The 20,240-nt window shown below is 43.8% G+C and overlaps 1 protein-coding gene across 2 annotated transcripts in view; it reads left to right on the top strand.

Annotated features, from left to right (window-relative positions):
* The first annotated feature begins 463 nt into the window (after positions 1–463).
* The window catches only part of PRDM5 (PR/SET domain 5), a 68,288-nt gene continuing 48,511 nt past the window's right edge, over positions 464–20,240 (top strand). For both annotated transcript variants that reach the window (XM_083862333.1, XM_083862334.1), the window contains exons 1-3: positions 464–685; positions 5,282–5,365; positions 12,099–12,221. In XM_083862333.1, the coding sequence (XP_083718459.1) occupies positions 593–685; positions 5,282–5,365; positions 12,099–12,221 (300 nt within the window). In that variant the 5' untranslated portion in view covers positions 464–592. The remainder of the gene's footprint in view (positions 686–5,281; positions 5,366–12,098; positions 12,222–20,240) is intronic.

Genomic DNA, 20,240 nt, shown 5'->3' with positions numbered 1-20,240 from the left:
ATGACTATGGGGGTCAAGGAAAATCCCTAAGAAAGCTATTCAGCTTTCTAGAAGAAGTTCAATGTATATTGTGCAGATATGTATATGTATATGTTGTATATTGTAGTTTTGTGAAAGAGTACTGGTGTTGTGATGTTAGTAACCTGTTGAAGTCGGACTTTTCCTCCCTGTTCCACTACACCGTGTGTTCGTAAAGGATGCTCAACTTCTGCCTTTAGATCCGCGTTCCCTCAAAACCAACCCCGGAACGCAAAAGATTGCTTGGTTTCGAAGGGAAGTTGCCCTCACGCATTGGCGGAATACGAAAAGAAAGGGGAATAAACCCCAGCGGAACCTTCCCGCCCGCCGCCCTCCCTCCGTCCCCTCACGGCGCCGCTCCCGCCACTGCCCCGGCGGGCGCGCGCGCCCCCTGCGACCGCCCCGCCCCGCGGCGCGAGCTGGCCCCGCCCCCCGGGAGCGCCCCCGCATCCAGCCCCGCTTCCTGCCCCCTCCCCCGGACAGCTCGCCGGCTCCCGGTGGGATGGGAGTCCCCCCGTAGGCCTCTTCCTTTCTCCCCGGTAGCAGGCGGCGGGGGCCCGAGTTCGGTGCAAAAATGCTGGGCATGTACGTGCCGGATAGGTTCGCCCTGAAGTCGTCCCGGGTGCAGGACGGGATGGGGCTCTACACGGCCCGCAGAGTGAAGAAGGTGGGTGATGGCAGGGGATCGGCCTTGGCCCGGCCTGGCGGGGAGAGGCTGCCACGTATCACTGGGGAGCTGGGCGGCTCTCCCGCCCCTCTCTGTCCCGCTTCAAGTTCGCCTCAGCCGCGCTGTGCCCGCCCGGGGCTCCCTCCGCTCACGGCAGGCGCCGCCCGCCCGCTCCCCCCTCCCGGTACAAGGAGCCTCCCGGGGCGGGAAGGGGCGCGGGGGCCGCCGGAGGGTTCGCTCTGAGGAATTTTATTTCTCCCGTTTTGAGAGGTTTTTTTTTTTTAATATATATATTTTTTTAAATTGGTTTGTGTGTCTGGCACAGCTGCGAGGGCAGAGCTCCGCCGGGCGGCACCGCCTCCCTGAGGGTCCGCGCTGTGAGGGGCGGGGGGCGCCCGGAGTTCTCCGGCTCCTGTCACGCCCCTCACGGAATTAAAGCGGGGCCATGCTTTAATCCCTTTTTTCGGCATAGTAAAGCCAGGCCCCTGAACGGTGTTGTTCAGCCGAACCGAGTCTCATACCCCGACCAGGTGATGCCTCTTCACACCTCATAATGCGAGGCTCTTGATCGTATGAAATTCCAGCTGAGACTGTCCAGGTGGCTTGTTGGGACACATATAAAGGCATACCGAAAGTATGAACCCATCATTAGTATACACTTTGTTCTGTACGTTTCCCTTTCCATCTTAGTCCTCGTTTTGGCTCTGATTTTTTTTTTTCTTAATTTTCTCAGAACTTAGGCAAGATGGGGTGGAGGTGTCACGTTTTTAAGGTGTCCCTGCATGTTGAGGGGGGAGGTTGGAAGGGGAACAATTTTATATCGTTTGGTTTGATTCTTTAAAACTTCTTTACTTAAGTTTGATGTGAAAATTTTGTGTGTTCACACAGCAAGGAAGGTTGTACAGTATTAGCATTTGTTAATCCCTGGCCTCTGAGTGAGCTCTGGAGTGAAACTCATGAGAATCAGCCCAGTTGAGAGCCGTGGGGCTCTGAGCTTCTGTCCTTTACGCTGGTGACAATTGAACCATTTGAGCTTCATGCTGGGGACAAATAGAGCATTTTCCTGCCTGAATTATTCTACATTATTTATCAGCTTCATACAGGTGAAGTGTGTGAGGTCAGAGCTGTGCAAGCACCTCGAAAAAGTGTTGCCAGTGCAGTGTGTACTCCGTGAGGACTGCAGAAGGTAAAAACAGAGGCAGTAGGATCTGTTTGTATTAGGAGTGTCTGATGTCAGTGTTTTGTTACAGACCTGTCCTTTGGCAGTGGGTCCTCTGTCCACAGGCAGCAGTGGTGTGCAAAGCCCTGGTCAGAAGAGCAGGCAGAGAAACCAACTCTCGAGCTGCTCTGTGGTTTATTAAAACATACTCCTAAAATTTATTGGGGACCTAAGTGCCATGTTCTCTGTTGGGAGAAGGGTGGATGTGTGGATGACACAGGTGTGTCCATCAGACAGACAGACTCTGTGTTACTCTTCCATGGAAAGAAAATTCACAGCTGAAGTGCTCTTAACTTGTTCCCCTTTCTAGTAATGAGGCAGAGGTACCACACTTCGTGGCTGTGATAAAGAGTAGCTTATAGCTGTTAAATTAATCCCATGGAGTTTTGGGATTGGGAGGAGGTGTTGAATATGACACTTTATTGTGAGGTAAGACCTGAGCCGCTGGGTAGGAGATACTGCACTTTTCTCTCTGTTTCTGTCACACAATTGCAGTTGTCTGAACTGAAAGTAAAAGGAAAAAAACCGGATGGTCTTATAGTCAGAAATTGCAGTACCAGCTTTTCCAAGTGTTGTGGAGGCCTCTGAAAATTCTGCTGTTAGCAAAGTTTTGGTAATAATAATGCATTCTGACCTTCTGCTGCCTGCCATCTGCTTGTGCACCTTCAGGGGCTTTCATGACTTTGTAGTCAGAAAACTTGGAAACTTCTTGTTTTGTTACCTTAACAAAGCCATGATTCCCGTGTACCTTCTGTTTTCCGTGGGCTGGCCTTAGGCTGCAGAGCACCTACATCCTGAGGCTCTTGGTGTAATCATCAGAGAGCCATTGCGTTTTTCAGTGTTTTGCTGCAGCTCTAAGATTACTCACTGCTGCTTTTTTGGAAGCAGCTGTTGGAAACAGCTTTTTCAGCGTTGGAAAAATGTGCTTTTATGTACTGAATGGTTTCTCTGCCTTCAGACTGTGTTGTATGCCTCACCTGTGTTGAGCAGAGGGGAAGTTGAGGTTTTCAGTATGTTTTTGATTAATATATGTTGGCATATAACAGCATGTTTATTAACCAGAAATAATGTGTGTGTGTATGTATATATATATATATATATGGAGAAAATCTTCTGAAAGGCTAAACAAATAATTACACTTATCCCCATGAACCAAGACATCAGGTTTTGGTTTCCCTCCAAAATTTGAGAAGCCATAAAAAGTGCTTAGAAATCTGCATCACCTGCACCTTATGTGATGTTGTTTACTTTGTGTTCAGAGGTGGATTTGTTGCTTTTGTAGCTTCCAGAAGATCTTGAATACTAGAATGTATTGCAGGAAAGGTTTTCTGGTTTGGAGTACTGAGATGGGAATGGTGTGTGGTGTTTCTTGTTCTGAGCTGTTCCTGTGCTTCATCCCAGCGGTGCTGTGGGCTTCAGTGAAATTAACATTGTAGAGGCTGCACACGAAGAGCTGTATTCACCTATTTCCACCTTCTTTGCTGATGAGGCAAGAGAAGGAGGAAGTTTCAGGCTGAGTCTTAAATCCCAGGATTTGAAAAACTGGCAGGGGAAGAACTCTGACATTATTTATCAGCAAAATGATGAAGGGTGTGTGGAAATCAGTGAGAAGTAAGGATAGGAAGCCTCAGAGTGCCAGTTTTTACTGTCACTGCCCCTGGCTGGCTCCTTTGTCACTCTGGGCTCCAGTTGCTGACTTCTGCTGTTCTTGTGTTTTTATCTTCTGCTTTGCTCTTCCTTGTAGTGAAATGGTTTTTTGTGCACATTTAAAAATTTGTCCCTCAGTTCTGTTGCCTCATTCTGTAATGCCAGTTTTCTTTTCCTTTGTTTCTTACCACTTCAGGTTTAATTTTAAATACAAGTTGTTTGTTTGTTTTTGAATTGTTTTCCTGTTTCCAGGAGGAACAGTCCTGTTTTCCATTCCACTTTTTTCTCTTTACCTGTGGGCAATCTGTAAAAACTAAGAAAGAAGGAAAGCACATAGCAGGCTATTGCTGGGAATATGGAATGTGCCTGGAGGAAGGGATATGTGGACAAGATTAATTTTTTTTAACCAAACTGCTGTTGTTCTTAAAAGAAACACCAAGACTGCTTTTCAGTATACACTTAAATTCTCTAATGCTTGAAAGTATAAGTGCTTTTGTATCTGAATGCTGCCTGAAGGTGATGCCTTAAGCTTTAGCTTTCATATTTTCAGGTTCTGTGCTGCCCAGGTGTAGCTCTGAGCCTCATGTTGAGTGCTGGTGAGCTCTCTTCACAGAGCAGGGAAAGAAAACAAATCCTTTTCCTGCTGAGGACCAAGGACAACTTCCAGCCCAACAGCACAAACGATGGTGGGCTGGAGAGAAAAACAAGAAGGATGAGACCTCACAACCTGAAGCTGCAATTAGACAATTAAACCCCAATATGCAAATGGACTAAAATGTACAAAAACGTGAGGTCTGGTGACCTGTCAGCCGTTTTGTGGCCATTCTTATTCCACCTTGGGTGTAGCCCTGGTGCCAGCCTCCTGTCCTGTCGGCCTTTCAATAAATACCTGCTTTATTTTTTAGCTCTGTCCAGTCTCTGTTTCAGGCATCAAAGGAACACGGCATCCTACGCTCCAGGTTTTAGGGCCTGTCCCTGCAAATAGGGACAAGGCAGTGTGTGTGGGGGGGAAAGTTGGGCCTGTGGGAGAAGAAAGTCCTATTTAATTATTTTGCCCTGCTGCTCCTGTGACATCTGTGCAGGAAATAAAACCCTGACTCCAAATACTTTTGGAAGAACATATCAATGGATGCTTTCACAGTGGGTTGTTGTGACTAGCAGGTGGTAGAACATTTTAATTTTGTTTATGAAGGCTCAAATTAATTCATAAGCACATGCATACTCCCTTACATTTTTCAACAGATCTCTCTGTATGATCAAGCCCTGCTATTCAGCCCTTTGATTTGTGGCACTTCAAAAAGCAGTGTTGTAAATAATCTCACAAATAAATCTAATGTAAACATGGTGCTTGCCAAGGTCTTTGTTTTAGTTGGATGCCTGTTGCAAGGTGCTTCCTGAAAATTTTAGAAGAAATGTAAGAAATTTGCCTTGTAAATTTCAGCCTTATTTAAGGTAAAGAAAAAAAAACCTGCTTCCCAAAGGAGAAATAAGCATGCAGAGGGAAGGTGTGGTTTTATGAAATTCTTCAAAGTATGAGAAGAATGGGAATGAGCTTCAAGTTGAACCCTCAAGGATGTGCCCCTTCTTGGCATATAGTAGGGCAATAAAGGAAAACTCTCCTTTTCTGTTTGAAGCTAAAAATGACTCCTCTGCTGGAGTGTGGTGATTCACTAGCCTTTTTCTTTTTTCCCCCCTCTACTGATTCTTTTTCTTTTCTAATTCTTCCGTAGGGTGAAAAGTTTGGCCCCTTTGCAGGGGAGAAGCGAATGCCGCAGGAACTGGATGAGAACACGGATTGCAGGCTCATGTGGGAGGTGAGTCAAGTGACATCATCACACCCTGCAAAAAGTGTTCTCAGAATTAAGTTTTACTGTAACAAATCCCTTCTGTTTTGTTTCATAGCTTAATGGTCCTGTAGTGAGATTTAGTTCTTTTAAATTATGCTGCCTGGGTGGAGGAGGATTGACTTCTTTTAATCTAAAGGAAAAGCAAACGATGGTTTCTAATCAATGAAGTGTGAAAAAACAGCAAGTCAAGCCAAATGCAAATATATTAACACTGTGAAAAAACATTAAAACATGTGAAAATAATTAGAAAAAATAAAATAATTTGAATTGGGAAACTGATTGTAAGTTTCAGAGATACTGATTTATGCTGATGTACAGGTACCAGCTTATGGTTTCCTTCTGCTGTAATAAGAATTTCCTGGTATGACATTTCCATTGGGATTTGGCAAATTATACAAGCAAAGTTTTTAAATTTTAGCAGTTTTCAATGCAGTGAGCAGGTGTGAGGTCTTAAGCAAAACAGAAGCCTGGTGCTGTGGGCATCTTTTTATTTATTATATGCATTAGGCAGGAACAGCAGTTTATACACCAGTTCTTGTAATTAGGTACATAACCCATCCTAGCTCCTGTTGCACCTGAAGTAAAATGTGAGTTTACCAGTTGAGATTACACTGACTGAAAAACACTGGCAATAACAACATTTCCAACTTGTTAAAAATGCCTTCTTTCTGGTGCCTCTGTTCTGTCTTTGTGATCTTTATTTGCTGCTGTAGTTCTTGGAGCAGAATTTCTTTTTTTTAATTTTTTTTTTTTTTTTTTTTTTTTATTTTATTATATTTATTTTTTTTCCCTCAGTCAAGCAGTTTCTATTGAATGCACACTTAGTCCTCTTTTACACTGAGGAGAAGACTCATTTCTTACTTTTTTACCTTTCCGTGGTTAGGGGTGGAAGGAGGACTGTTATTGCACTGTGCAAAAAAAGCTTATATTTGACATCTGGCTTAAAGCACTATCAGTGCATTTACCACAAAAAATACATGTTTATTTGAAAAAATCTCTGGCATTAACATCACTGAGCAGCTTATGGGGAGAGCAGAGTATTGATGCAGCCTTAGCAGAGCTACAGATAGATTCCATACACTAGAATGATGGCTGAGAGAGTGTTAAAAGCCCAACTCTTTTTACTCAAACTCAGAAATATCATGAGTGGTGAAGTATTCCTAGGTGAGTGGTAACTCCAGCCTGTGAAGCCCTGTTTTCTCCCTTCCCCTTTCTTCTGTCTGTTTTAATCTAAGGCTGTGCCCCAAACGCCCTTTCCCAGAGAAGAGGTGTGGACAATTTGTTCCCCTTTCCCTTTTGGGTTACTGTACTCAGAGCAACCAGTTTCATCCTCTCAGTTCCCAGCTGGAAACAGAGCAACACAACGTGCCTTTATTACAGATGTTTGCTGAGCTCAGTATGTGTTAATATGCCCTGCCTCACTTGGCTCTTCCTGGTGTTTCTGCTGCTCGTTTTTAGTCAGTGAAATGCTTGTGCTAGAACAAGGTTTTCAGAAAAAACAGTGGGTGGATTACAGCAATGAGAAGGCCTTTAGGTTTGTTGGAAAGCTTTATGATTTTCCAGATTCCTCACTGCTCATGCTTAAATGAGATTTATCTGTTTCTGCAGGACAGAAAAGAAAAGGCAAATGCATGTATTTATTGGTGACACTAATGTGACCCTGTTGACAGCAAATCAGAAAATGAGAGTTTTATGAGCTGTTTTAAAATCATTTCATAGTATCTTACTGTAACCTAGTTTTGAGAGCCTTGAAAAGATTCCTGCATACCAAATTTTATGACTTCCTGAATGTTTTAACCCAAGTTGTTCATGTTTACTGAAGTTGATCTGAATGTGAGCTTTTATAATATAATTTAAATCGTGCTGGGAGTAGTCTGAAGTTGAAAATTGAGACCAGGAATGCAGAAAGTTAGACTTGAACTGCCCAAGTCAATGGTTATTCCAGAGCATGTGGGAGGCATGCACAGAAACTGGCCAAGTTTGTGTGTAGTCAGCTGTACCAAAGATATTAAAAATAATTAATTTGAAGGCTATTGGAGGGAGGCACACTAAAGCCTGACTTCAGTCTGATGGCAGTCAAAAAAAAAAAAAGTGTTTATGGAAAAACCACCTTCAGAAAGAAGGCTCAAGGAGGAGTGGCTTTTTGTAAGTCAAAGAAAAAAAAAAAATGGGCATTAGTGCAACATTTCTTTCCTTGGCATGTGATGCCTGGGATCCAGGCTTCACTTTTATGGGATGTTTTCCTGTGAGGAAGTTTGCCATGTGCATTTCTAGCTGTGCGGAGCAGTGCTCTATGATGTGGTCTGTTTTGATCAAGCCATTCCTTTCTCTCCAAGACCAGCACTGTGAGTTGGCATCTTTAAGGCATCATATTGAGATGGAATTGCGCACATTGTGTTTTCTTTTGGTCTCAGGGAAAAAAGTGGCACCCAAAAGGTTTATTGAGCCCAGTGTTTTGTTCAGTAAAATCTTGAAGATGTTAGAGTTTCTCTTTTAATGGAATAGAGCAGAACGCCATCACTCTGCCTGTAACGTGCATAGTTGTGAAGAAATCAAAGGTTTATACTTGCTCATTCAACGGATTCCAGGGAAGTGGAAGATTCCAGCCGGTGGGAAGCATCTTTGATCTCACTGTTATCTTTGTAAAGAGCTACAGGCTGAAATATTTTATTTATGAATGGTGTGAAAGGAAAAAAAAACCACAAAACCCTGAACAAACCTGTGGCAACCATTTAGTTAAGAGTGATGATAAAAAGCCAAGGAAATGTCCAAATGGCTCTGTGCTTTCTCTTTCTTTCTGTTAAAAACACACCTCTGTGTATCCCTCAGCTCTCTGAGTGTTGTGCTGGTGATGAATTGAGAGTTCTGTTCTAACTCTTAGCATCCCACTCACCAAGTTACAATACACTTCTTTGTGTGTATTGGTAAACTTGGCATAGCAGCTTTGAACTGTGTGTATTTGCTGGAGAAGCAAGTGCTTAAAGGCAAGCAGGGAATAATCTTCAGGTATTAAAAGTTCACAGATGTTTTTGCTCTGGAGGCTCTGATGTGCTTTTGTGAAGGGAAGATATCAGTTCATTTATGTATGTTCAGTTCCTTTTCATGATCCTCAACCAAGAAAGGGGAATTCATTTCACTCCTATTGGATTGTGGCAGGCATATACTTCTGGTGATGACTTTGGCAAAAGTCGAAGCAGGGAGGGCTGGAAAAATTTTGTCCTTCTTCAAATGCTCTGACATACCATGAAGAAATGTTGGTCAGGGTTGGATGGAACATAATCCTCCATGTAATGCTGAGTGTTACATATTTCAGGTTGGGTTTCTGTCTATCTGCCAGGATCATGTTTTCTTCATTGTTACATTAAAACCAAAGAGATCAGAAATCAGTTTTTCAATGGGAGCCAATGTTTGTGTTTATTTATACAAGAAAATGAAATTAACTTATTTTTTCTGTGTGAAGACTACCTTCCCAATCATTGTTCCTCAAATACTGTTTACATTGAAAACTGTTTGCTTTTAAATGTTTTTGGGCGAGTCTTTGTTTAATTTTCAGAAATGCTTTTGTTATTCTAATTTCTTAAATGATCTGGGCTTTTACACAAATCAGAAATTGGCGCGCTATCTCAGCTGCAAGTCCGTGCCCTGGAATTTCAATTTTAGTAAATTATTCTCAAATGGGATAGATAGGTGTCCAGAGTAGTTATTAATGTTGTTATAATCAACTCTGTTAAAACTTGTTTTAGTCATCTTTTTCCATGCTAAATGTATGACTATATTAATTTTAGTGACTCCTGGAGGAGGCCTATTAATGATCTTTTGGTTTTGGTGATGAGAAGGATCTACTCCTGAAAGTAACAGTGTTAACCTCCCATCCTCAGTTATGGGATGTATTTAAGATGTTGGAAAGTGTGTTTCTAGGCTGAGGTGTTTGTATTCCAGTCTGAACTTACTGCAGAAGATCACACAGTTTGCTTAGGGAGATTTGGGTATCCTTCCAGAGAAAGGGAAGTTCAGCTCTGCTCCTGAAAGCTCCGCAACATGTTTGCAGGAGTCTGGGAGTTAGCTTCCTGTACCCTTCTGTCCCTGGCAGGGCCAGGTAATGTCTTGCACCAGAAGGAGCTTCATTAGCATGGAAAACTTGCTGTATGTTTTGGCTGAAGGAAAACGTCACATGCTGTGTCTCTCCCAAACTTCTTACTGAGTAAGCAGGTCAGCAGTTGCTGCATCAGGTTTCTTTTGCTGAAGTTATTTTATTTTAATGCTTTTTCCAGCAATGTTAAAATGTGAGTTTCTAGTCTGCAGTGAGCTCTGAACTCAGGATGCAGAAGTATTGCATCTAGCTGTTTTATACTACAATAAATATCATATTTTCAGCTAATCAAAAAAGAAGCAATGCAGCAACCAGTACTTCTCTCTACATGATTGTTTGATGAATATAGATTTTTTCGATTTAGAAATGTTTAGGAAATGGTTTCCAGAAAGCAGGCAGTGACTTTACTGCCTTCACCAAAAGTGGCCATCTGCTTACTTGCAGTGAAGTTTTGTTCTTCTCTCACCAGGTGTGCATGGTATGGAATTTGCAGTACACTTGTGAGGATTTTGAAGTAGCATAAGTGACAAATTTGGATGTATTTTGAGAATGTGGGGATCATTTCATTGCAGCATAAAAGGCTGCCAGATGGAGTTGTGCCTCTTGCTGGTGGGCATTGCCACAGCTTAGGTGTTACTTAGGCCTGTGTAGGGTTTCATATGGGGAGCTTATATGTTGATCAGGGACACATCTGTTTCTGACCTCTTCTGCTCCTGACCTCTTCTGGTGCTTGTTAATGTGGCATCACTCAAATTGTGCTGGTTGGCTTTGAGGTGGAACCTCACCCCGTCTGGTGACAGTGAATGTCACTTGTTTCATCTTACATTGAAGGCATTTGACTGAGTTTGTTCAGTGACGCCTTTTGTGTTGATTCTCGAGAAGATAATTCTTGGGCACCTCAGTCTGAAGTACATAATCTGGATATGTTGTATGCATTTTAGGTGTTGGTTTTAAGTGGGATCCACTGCCATCAGTTTGTTGAGGAAACTCCCTATTCGTGCAACCAGAAAGAGATTGATTCATGTCACCAGTCTAGTCCATGCTAAGGATGGTGTTTTTGCACTTTTTCTTGACTTTTCGTCCTCACATCTGTACATTCAATGAGGCACTCTTTCTTTATGAGGTGAAAAAAGCGGTAGAAAATACAGAATGTTTTTAAGGGATTTATCATATTCCTTTATTGATAGTTTCCTTATGTGTTAAAGCTCTGTTTCGTGTTTGGCATCTCTTTATGGATTGGCAAAGACTCTGAAAGCATAACTGAGATAACTGTGTATCACTGAGGCAAATATAAATTATTCTTCTGTAATTTAAGGATCAAGCAAATAAGGAAAAATTGATTAAAAGCTAGCTAGTGTAATGTATAGTTTTTATAATAGGACCTGGGTTGCTTTTCATTCAAACTCAATATCTGGTGGAAGCCTTTATAGGATCTGCATGGTGGGCTCCTATAGCTTGTGCTTTGGTAGCTAAAGCACAAAGCCTCTGTAGAGTTGGGTGATTATTCCAGTGTCACAGAATGGTTTGGGTTGGAAAGCACCTTAAAGACCATCCAGTTCCAGCCCCCCTGCCTGGACAGGGCTGCCACTCAGACCAGGTTGCTCAGGGCCCCATGAGCACTCCCAGGGATGGGACATCCATCCACGGCCTCTCTGGGAAACCATTAGTGCTTAGTGTCATACAATATTGTTTCCAGATGCATTTCAATGTGTAGGTTTGACACTTTCACTGTAGTTCATCCATGTGTTGGAAAGTAAGAGCTTTTAAAGTTTGAATGTTGGTACTTTTTCATGATGTGTCCTTTTTCCTTCAGAAGAGCAGTAATGAATTTTGAAGATCCTTATTTGTTTGCAGAAGTACAGTAATTCTTTTTTTTTCTTAATCTGAGAACAACGTGCTGACACCAGCTATTATTGTAATGGAATACAATTTTTGTCTTTTTAATAATACCCTAAACGTTTAGGTAATTGAAGCAGTCACACTGAAGAAATATGATATTGCATTCTATTAGAAATAAATACAGCAAGAATGTGAGCAATTTATATACAAAGCCACAAAGACAATCTAATTTTGATCTTACATAGCCAAATTCCCTAGCTCTTAGGAAATACCTGCCCTGGATACTTCTTGTTGACAGATGGAAAATAAAATCCATTCATTATATAAATAAATCACATGGAATAATAGTGTGGCTGTGTGACCTTTTTGCCTGGCTCTCTATTGTCTGGATCAGTGGAGATTCAAGTGGTCTATTATTTAAAATGAAACAAACAGGGATTTTTTTTTTGGCAGTGACAGATGTATTTTTACAGCAGTATGTCTTTATGTTTTGAGGGAGAAGAATGACTTAGTTAATATTAAGTTTTTATTTCTATTATCTTCCTTTTTTCAGTGCAGGCTGGAATTCTGTCAACATCATTGACATCATGAATTTTATGGATCTTTAATGGTAGCCAAAAGGTCTAGATATGAGGATGGATGTATCTTGTGGGCACAATTTTTTTGTTAAAGAGGTTTTTTTTTTCACTGAATGGACAAAACCTGGACATATTAGGTTTTTTTGATTTTGCTTGTGGTGTGGATTTAATTTTTTTTTTCTGGATGTTTCAGGTCCGTGGGAGCAAAGGCGAAGTCCTTTACATCCTGGATGCCAGCAACCCGCGTCATTCCAACTGGCTGCGCTTTGTCCATGAGGCTCCCTCCCAGGAGCAGAAGAACCTGGCAGCCATCCAGGTAGATTAAGTGGATTCCTGCCATTTGCTTCCTGTTACTGATTTACTAATCTGATCTCCTCTTTGGGCTTCATGTCTTGTAATAAAATGGCAAGGTGTGAGGAAAGTGGTGCGAACTGCCTTTCTTTTTCTGCCTAAGAGAGCTCCTGTGCTTAAGATAATGCCACAAATAAGAGTGGTAGGATGAAATACCAGAAAAGTCCTTGGAGTCTGATGCTATTTGAAAGGTTTAAGGACTAATTATTTAGAGACTTGTATGTGTTTCATGCCAAACTCGGGGTATGGGCTTAGGTGTGTGTAAAGCAGAATCATGCATTTACATTATTGTTCAATAAAATTAATGGTATCATATCATATACATGAAATATTACATAATTAATTATGAAAGTGGGACAGGTTTGAAAGGAAGCATGATGCTGAAAATATTTAAGTAGAAAACAGAAAATTGAACAATCTATTTATCTGATGGGATCATCATGTAGTGCCTGAGGATAAATTAATAAAAAAGATAATTTTCTTATCTTTGCTGTTGTTCTGAATATATCCAACTTATTTTTTTGTTTTTATAGTTGTCATTTGCAGCATTCTGTGGTAATGAGTTCCACCACTTTAATTATGTTGAAATATGCTTCTGTTTTTCTTATAGACACTCCTTAATTTCACTTGATTTCCTAGTTCTGGTATAACAGTGGATAGTTACTTTTTTTTTCCTATGCCGTCTTAGATGTTATGGAATTTTTATATACTTTCACTCTTATTTGGCAGCTTTCCTCTCAAGCTGAATAGTCTTAGTCTGTTAAATGCTATTTTTTGGAAGCATTCTGTGACTTTACAGGATACAGGAGAGACAGGGATACTTTTCCAGTTCCAGCTGTTGTTCTTTTGGAGATTACTAAAGAAATTAGCTATTTGCTTTTTTTTTTAACAGCTCAGTTTCACAGTAAATTAATTTCCACTCCCACATAAGTAAGACTTACATGACTGTGAATTATTTTACTCAAAATATATACTTTACAAAATGTTGTTTCAGGGTAACTTAAGGTATTTGCTGATGTAATCCAAATTGGCAAGCAATCAAAAGGAGAATTATTTATCAGCATTTCTTAAAATTACTGTTCTGCTTTTTCATCATGAGATGATTTTTTTCCCCCAAGGACTAATGTGTGTGTGTCCCTGACAAAAGAATTATAGTTTATTTTGAGCTCAGAGAGGAAAAAAATGGTTTTTCTGTGCCAAGAAAACAAAAGTTAATTTCTGATGAAATTTGTTGTCCTCCTTATGGTGGCAGATATGAAAGGCTCTCATACAAGAGGTGTGATTAGCAGCTTATCAGTGCACAGTCATTGTTAGCAAATGCGAAGTAAAGTTCACAAGAGAGAGCAGTGTGAACAATTACTGTTTATTATTATCTTTCCAATAAATGACTGAACTGAATAGAAGTTTTAATGAAATATCCAGTGCATACCAGGGTGTTTCTTTATAAGGAAAACGAGAGAAACAAAAATCTGCTAAATTATCTCATAGGACTTTTTAGGACCTTCGAAGCCTATCCTAATACAGACTATTCAGATGGAAAAATGTTCTAGCCTTCATTAGGAGCTGTTACTGAAAACTGCAGTGTGGAGAAATGTCAGAATTGCTGTGGTAATTTAGCCTTGTGTTCTGTTCAGTCTCACATTTGTGTCTCAGAGATTTTCTGCTTTGCCAAGGAGTATAACACCATAGGAACAGATCAGGAGAGAGAGCTGAGGCTTCTGCATCTTGTGTGTGTGTGGTTCAGGTGCTGCATTTTAGATGAGGTATAATCTGAACTCTGGGCTGTGTGGGGAGTGTGTATGAAATCATCTCCACACATTTCCTGGATTGCAGTTTCTGCCCTCAGACACTGCCTGTGGTGGTTTTACCTCTGCTAAACTTGTCACTCTGGAGCTGCAGGGAAAGACTGGGAAAGACAGTGTGATTGTTTGGAGAGGCAGGCAGGGAGAACTGGCAGAACAGGTAGGCTGAGGAGCTGCTTTGCTGCCAGGGAATCAGATACAGAGGGAAGTCAGGTAACACTTTGTGTACACAGAGACAAAGTGGATGAGGATTAGGAAGGCTGGGTTGGAGCCAGCTGCTCAGACTCTGAAGGATGGAAAAGCCCTACACTCCCTCAGGTAACACAAGGCTGTGCTGCTTCCTCCTCCTGTGTTTTAAACTTCCAGGAGTGATATCGTGTTTCATGCTTTTGGATGGAACTGTGATTGGCTGTCAGTGACCCCGTGTTCCCTTTTAAAAAGCAGATATGGAGGAGTGTAACTATATGGAAAAACTGAGAATCTGCATGGAAGAGTCACCTGTAGTGGACTGTGATAAATTTGGGGTAAAAATTTGTGTATGAAATAATAATCCAATGTATAATAAGAGCAATGTTAATAAAGTGTAAAGCAAACCGTTCCCCCCCTCAGCCTGCACGGCTTCAGTTGTGAAACAGGATAAGAATCATCAGACTAGACAAAGACTCTGGCCAACCTTCATAAGAATCACTTCCTCGCCAATGCAAGGAGAAAATCCTTCTTGACAACGATGCAGATTTCATCAATGCCCTGGCACAACATGCAAACTGAAATCAACATAAGACTGACCTGTGAAATTGACATAAGAAAAGAAACTTCCCGGAATGGAACAACAGGACTTGACAAGATCCGGGAAGACCATTGAAAAGAAATTCGGACTATTCAGCCCGCCCTGGACACCTGGACTGCCTAAGGGCAGAAAAATCCTATAAAAGGGTGGACTGAAAGCTGGACCGGCGTGGATTTGGGCGTCTTGCACCCTGGTGTGCGGACCCCTGTCCACCCAGCACGGCACTGATATTCTCCTACTTTGTGGTTTTCTCATTTTTCTGGTGTTCGATATTCTGTTATTAATAAATTGTCTTTTATTAATCCGATATTTGCCATTGCATTTATAACAGATTTGGTGCCGTGACTCAGATTTGGAGGAAGCTGCGGGGACCTGCGATCCAGGAGGGTACCCCTGCCGATTTCGGCAGCCTGGTGAGTGAGGAGACCCCGCGGCTCCATCCGAACCTCCAAACCAAATTTAGGAACGAGAAAACCACAAATTAGGACAGGGGAAAGAATGGATCCGGGGGCAAAGAGAGCTCAGGAAGGCAAAGGGCCTTTGGAAAAGCCGCGGCTTGCAATTGCTCGTAAAATGTCTAAGTGCAGGAAGACATCCACGCAGGAAAAGGAGCTGTAAGTACTGCTGGTTGAGCAGGTGATCAGGCGAGTGTGTGAGACGTGATCTGATCACGAAGCAAGTGTGGACTTCAAGGTCGCATTTCTGTCTTTCCCGCGAGGGGAACGGTCGGCCGTGAAGGAAGCGATTTCGTGTGAAAGTCTCTCACATCGCTCGTCAAAACCAGGACTAGGAAAGTCTCGGGGACCGATCACGGAGTGGGCAAAAAGGGGAAGGGTACGTCCTATTGAGCTCGGGAATTGGTAAACCCTTTTTGCCAGCGGACCAAGGTAAGGGTCCAAAGAGAATCCAAAAGGATTGAGAACCGATCGGGAACCCCCGGCACAGCTCGCTGGAGGGGTGAGTGATTGAAAAAGCCCCCATCTCCTGAAAAGAACCAAAGACACAACGCACAGGCAGAAAAGTCAACTTGCAGGGAATTTTGAAGATTTGGTAAGGAAATTCGCGAAACATGGGACAGAAAAAGAGTAAGCCCCAGAAAAAGACTTCAAAAAAACCCCCCTCTGGTAAGGGAAAGGGAACCATGAAAATCCCTCGAAACAGTCCCTTGGGGTGGATGTTGGAACATTAGGGAGATTGTCCACAGAGAAAAGAGAAATCCAAGGAAAGAATGATTTACTATTGCATGGATGTGTGGGGTGGTGAAGAATTGAGGAACCACCTTATGTGGCCAGTAATGGGATCATTTGAAAGTTGGACATGTAGTGAGTTGAATCGCTATGTGAAAGCAAGAGCCCCTCGGACCTCGAGGAGAGGGAATACGCCCAGCTTTGGCTAAACACCCGAGCGGGTTTGTTCCCGATGAAACAGAAAGGGCGGCCCGGAACTGGGACCGAGCCCTGGGACCCCCTTGATCACCTCCCACCTCCCTACAATGGGTTGAATTCCCCACCCTCTCCAGAGCAAGTGGTGCCCACGGCTCCTTTGGACCCTCCAAACCAGCTTTTGGGGGCACAGGCATCCCAGGTGGGGAGCCATGCCTCCCATCCATTGTCCCCACTGGCAGTTCCCTTGCTGCCACTTCCCCCCCCCCCCACCCTTGCCTCTTCCGTCCGGCCTGGGTCCATCGGCGGCGCCCCCGTCGATAGATGCCATGGCCGCGGGAGCCCCTTCTGAGATCCCGTCTGCACAAGCTTGGGAGCACTCTTGTTCACCTTTTCCGCTGCAACCAGGGTTGGTCCGAGCGGAGGAGAGACTCCCCTCTGCCGCACAGGCGGCAGTTCCACCCCCGCAGTCTGGGAAAGGGAGACAACCCACTGCTACCAGTTCTCCCCCTGCTAGCAGAACCCACTTGAAAGCAAGGATGATGAGTGATGAATGGGGAGAGAGTGAGAATGAGGGACACAATTTACTTCCACTGAGGGAAGTACCAACGGCCCCCAGGGTCATTGGGTTTGTGAATGTACCTCTCAACACAGGGGATGTAAGAGCGTTCAAAAGGAAATGGGGCGATTGTTGAATGATCCTTTTGGTGTGGCAGATAGATTGGATGAGTTCTTAGGGAGCAGCATTTATACATATGAAGACCTGATGGCAATCCTGAGGTCTCTGTTCAACAATGAGGAAAGAGAGATGATAAAACAGGCGGGTATCAGAGACTGGGACAGGAGAAACTCACAAGGGACACCTGGGGATCAAAAGTGGCCCAGCTCTAGCCCGAGTTGGAATGCACAGACGGAGGACGGAAGAAGGAGCATGGTAGACCTGAGAAATATCATAATCCAGGGAAATCAGGAAGCTGTCCCAAGGGGTCAGAACATCAGTAAAGCTTTCAATGAATGTCAGGGGAAAGAGGAGTCCCCCACTGAATGGATTGAGCGATTGAGGCGAAGTCTGCAGATATATTCTGGGACAGACCCTAATTCCCCTGTGGGGGAAGTGCTGCTCATGACACAGTTTGTAGCGAAATCCTGGGAGGACATTCGAAGACAGTTGGAAAAGATAGATGGCTGGCAAGACAAAAGCTTGCAAGAATTGCTGAGGGAAGCCCAGAAAGTGTACTTGAGGAGGGAGGATGAAAAACAGAAAGTTCAAGCTAAGGTCTTGGTAGCAGCAGTGAGGGAGGTCCAGAGACAGGAGCAGGCTTCGGGTAAGTATAAAACGTTACCCCGAAAGCCCCAAGTCCCCCGCAAGGTGACCCCAGACACAAGAAGGGAACTGCCTGAGTGCTACTATTGCAAGAAGGCAGGACACCTTTGGAGGGATTGCAAGAAAAGGATGAAAAATGAAAAGATTTTTCAGGAGGATTAGGGCTGTCAGGGGCTCTTCACCTTGGGGACCAGGACATCTAACGAGCCCCTGGTAAAATTGAAAGTAGGTCCCCAGCGTCAAGAGACCGTTTTTCTGGTGGATACCGGGGCAGAAAGGAGTACTTTGCAGCATTTACCGAAGGGGTACACGGTCAGTGAGGAGGAAGTTGTGGTGGTGGGTGCAAAAGGGGATCCTTTTAGAGTGCCAGTGATAGAAAGCGTGGAAATTGAATCAGAAAATAAAGTCTGCTTGGGGAATTTGTTGGTGGTGGAGGAAGCTGATTACAACTTGCTAGGGAGAGATATGATTATCGCTCTTGGAATTAGCATAGTTGTAAAAAGTTCCAATCTAGTGGTGAAAATGTTTAAGCTCACCGAGAAGGACGAGGCAGACATCAATCCAGAGGTATGGCACTCTAAAGGGGAGGTGGGGAAGCTAGAAATAGACCCCATTCACATCATAATCGAGAACCCCGAGGACCCTATATGGGTCAAACAGTATCCCATTCCCCTAGAAGGGAGAAAGGGATTGAAACCAGTAATCGATGACCTTTTGGAGGGAGGAACAATAGAGCCATGCATGTCCCCCCATAACACCCCTATACTGGCTGTGAAAAAGGCAGATGGAAGTTATCGGCTAGTTCAGGATTTGAGGGCAGTGAACGCTCAAACCAGGACTAGATTTCCGGTAGTGGCCAATCCATATACTTTATTGAATCGGCTCACGCCCGAGGATGTGTGGTATAGTGTCATTGACCTGAAGGATGCATTTTGGACTTGCCCCTTGGATGAGAAAAGCAGAGATTACTTTGCTTTTCAGTGGGAGGACCCCAATACCAACAGAAAACAGCAGTTGAGATGGACAGTGCTTCCCCAAGGATTTGTGGAATCCCCTAATCTCTTTGGGCAGGCTCTGGAACACCTCTTGACTCAATTTACCCCGAAGGCAGGGACAAAACTGTTGCAGTATGTGGATGATCTGCTAATAGCTGGATCTTCTGAGGAAGGTGTGAGGGAATGTACTGTGGAATTGCTGAATTTTATTGGAGCTAAGGGTCTGAAAGTTTCAAAATCCAAACTGCAGTTCAAGGAGCCCGAAGTGAAATATTTGGGTCATTGGCTGTCCCAAGGGAAAAAGAAATTGGACCCTGAGAGGGTCGCGGGAATCATAGCATTGCCCGCTCCAAAAACTAAAAGGCAAATACGCCAAGTGTTAGGGCTCCTGGGATACTGCAGACAATGGATTGAGGGTTTCAGTGAAAAGGTGAAATTTCTGTATGAAAGATTGAACACCAACAGGGTGAAGTGGACTGAGCAGGATGAATTGGATTTCCAAAAATTGAAAGAGGTCCTCATGACAGCCCCAGTACTGACCCTTCCAGATGTGAGTAAAGAGTTCCAATTGTTTGTAGATGTCAGTGGGCAAACTGCACAGGGAGTCCTGACTCAGGAATGGGCCAGCAAAAGGAAACCTATAGGATTTTTATCTAAAATCCTGGATCCCGTGAGTCGGGGATGGCCTGCATGCTTGCAGGCCATAGTCGCAGTGGCACTCCTGGTGGAAGAGGCGAGGAAAATCACCTTTGGAGCCTCTCTGATAGTTTACACCCCTCACAATGTGAGAAACATTCTACAACAAAAGGCAGAAAAGTGGTTGACCGACTCCAGGCTTCTGAAATATGAAGCCATTCTGATCAGCTCCCCGGGATTGGAGTTAAAAACCACCTCGGCACAGAACCCTGCACAGTTCATGTTTGGAGACCCCCTCCGAGGAACTGCTGCATGATTGTGCTGAGATCGTGGAACTCCAGACAAAAGTAAGACCAGATTTGGAGGACCAGGAATTGGAAGGGGGAGAAAAATGGTTTGTGGATGGGTCGGCGAGAATAGTGGAAGGAAAAAGAAAATCAGGGTACGCAGTGGTGGACGGCAGAACGGGAAAAGTGGTGGAATCGGGCCCCCTGAGACCCGAATGGTCGGCCCAGGCTTGTGAGCTTTATGCTCTCCTAAGGGCTCTCAAAAGGTTGAAGGGAAAAAGGGGGACCATATTCACCGATTCTCGGTATGCTTTTGGGGTGGTTCACACTTTCGGGAAGATTTGGGAAGAGAGAGGTTTGATAAACACGAAGGGGAAAGCTTTGGTACACGGGGAGATGATTCGACAAATCTTGGAGGCAATCAGGGAACCAAAAGAAATTGCGGTGGTGCATGTGAAAGGGCATCAGACCGGATTGCAATTTCAAACGTGCGGTAATAACCTGGCTGATCAGGAGGCAAAAAGGGCAGCGTTGCTCAGGGTGAGCGTCCCCGAGGTGGTCGGGGAGGAGGACTCCGAGATCCAAATATGTCCCTCAGAAAAGGACATTGAAGGATTCAAGGAGATGGGAGGGGCATTGGAGATGGGGAAATGGAAATTGCCGGACGGGAGGGAATTGGTCCCGAAAAGTGCGGCCAGAGGGATCCTGAGACGTCTGCACGAACAGACCCACTGGGGAACACGGGCATTGGCTGACCAGTTTCGGAAGTTC

Source organism: Zosterops lateralis, assembly GCF_965231275.1.
Source record: "Zosterops lateralis genome assembly, chromosome: 5".
In the NCBI taxonomy this organism is placed as follows: domain Eukaryota; kingdom Metazoa; phylum Chordata; class Aves; order Passeriformes; family Zosteropidae; genus Zosterops; species Zosterops lateralis.
Note: the sequence above shows the minus strand (reverse complement) of the source record. Positions and strands in the feature narration are given on the sequence as shown.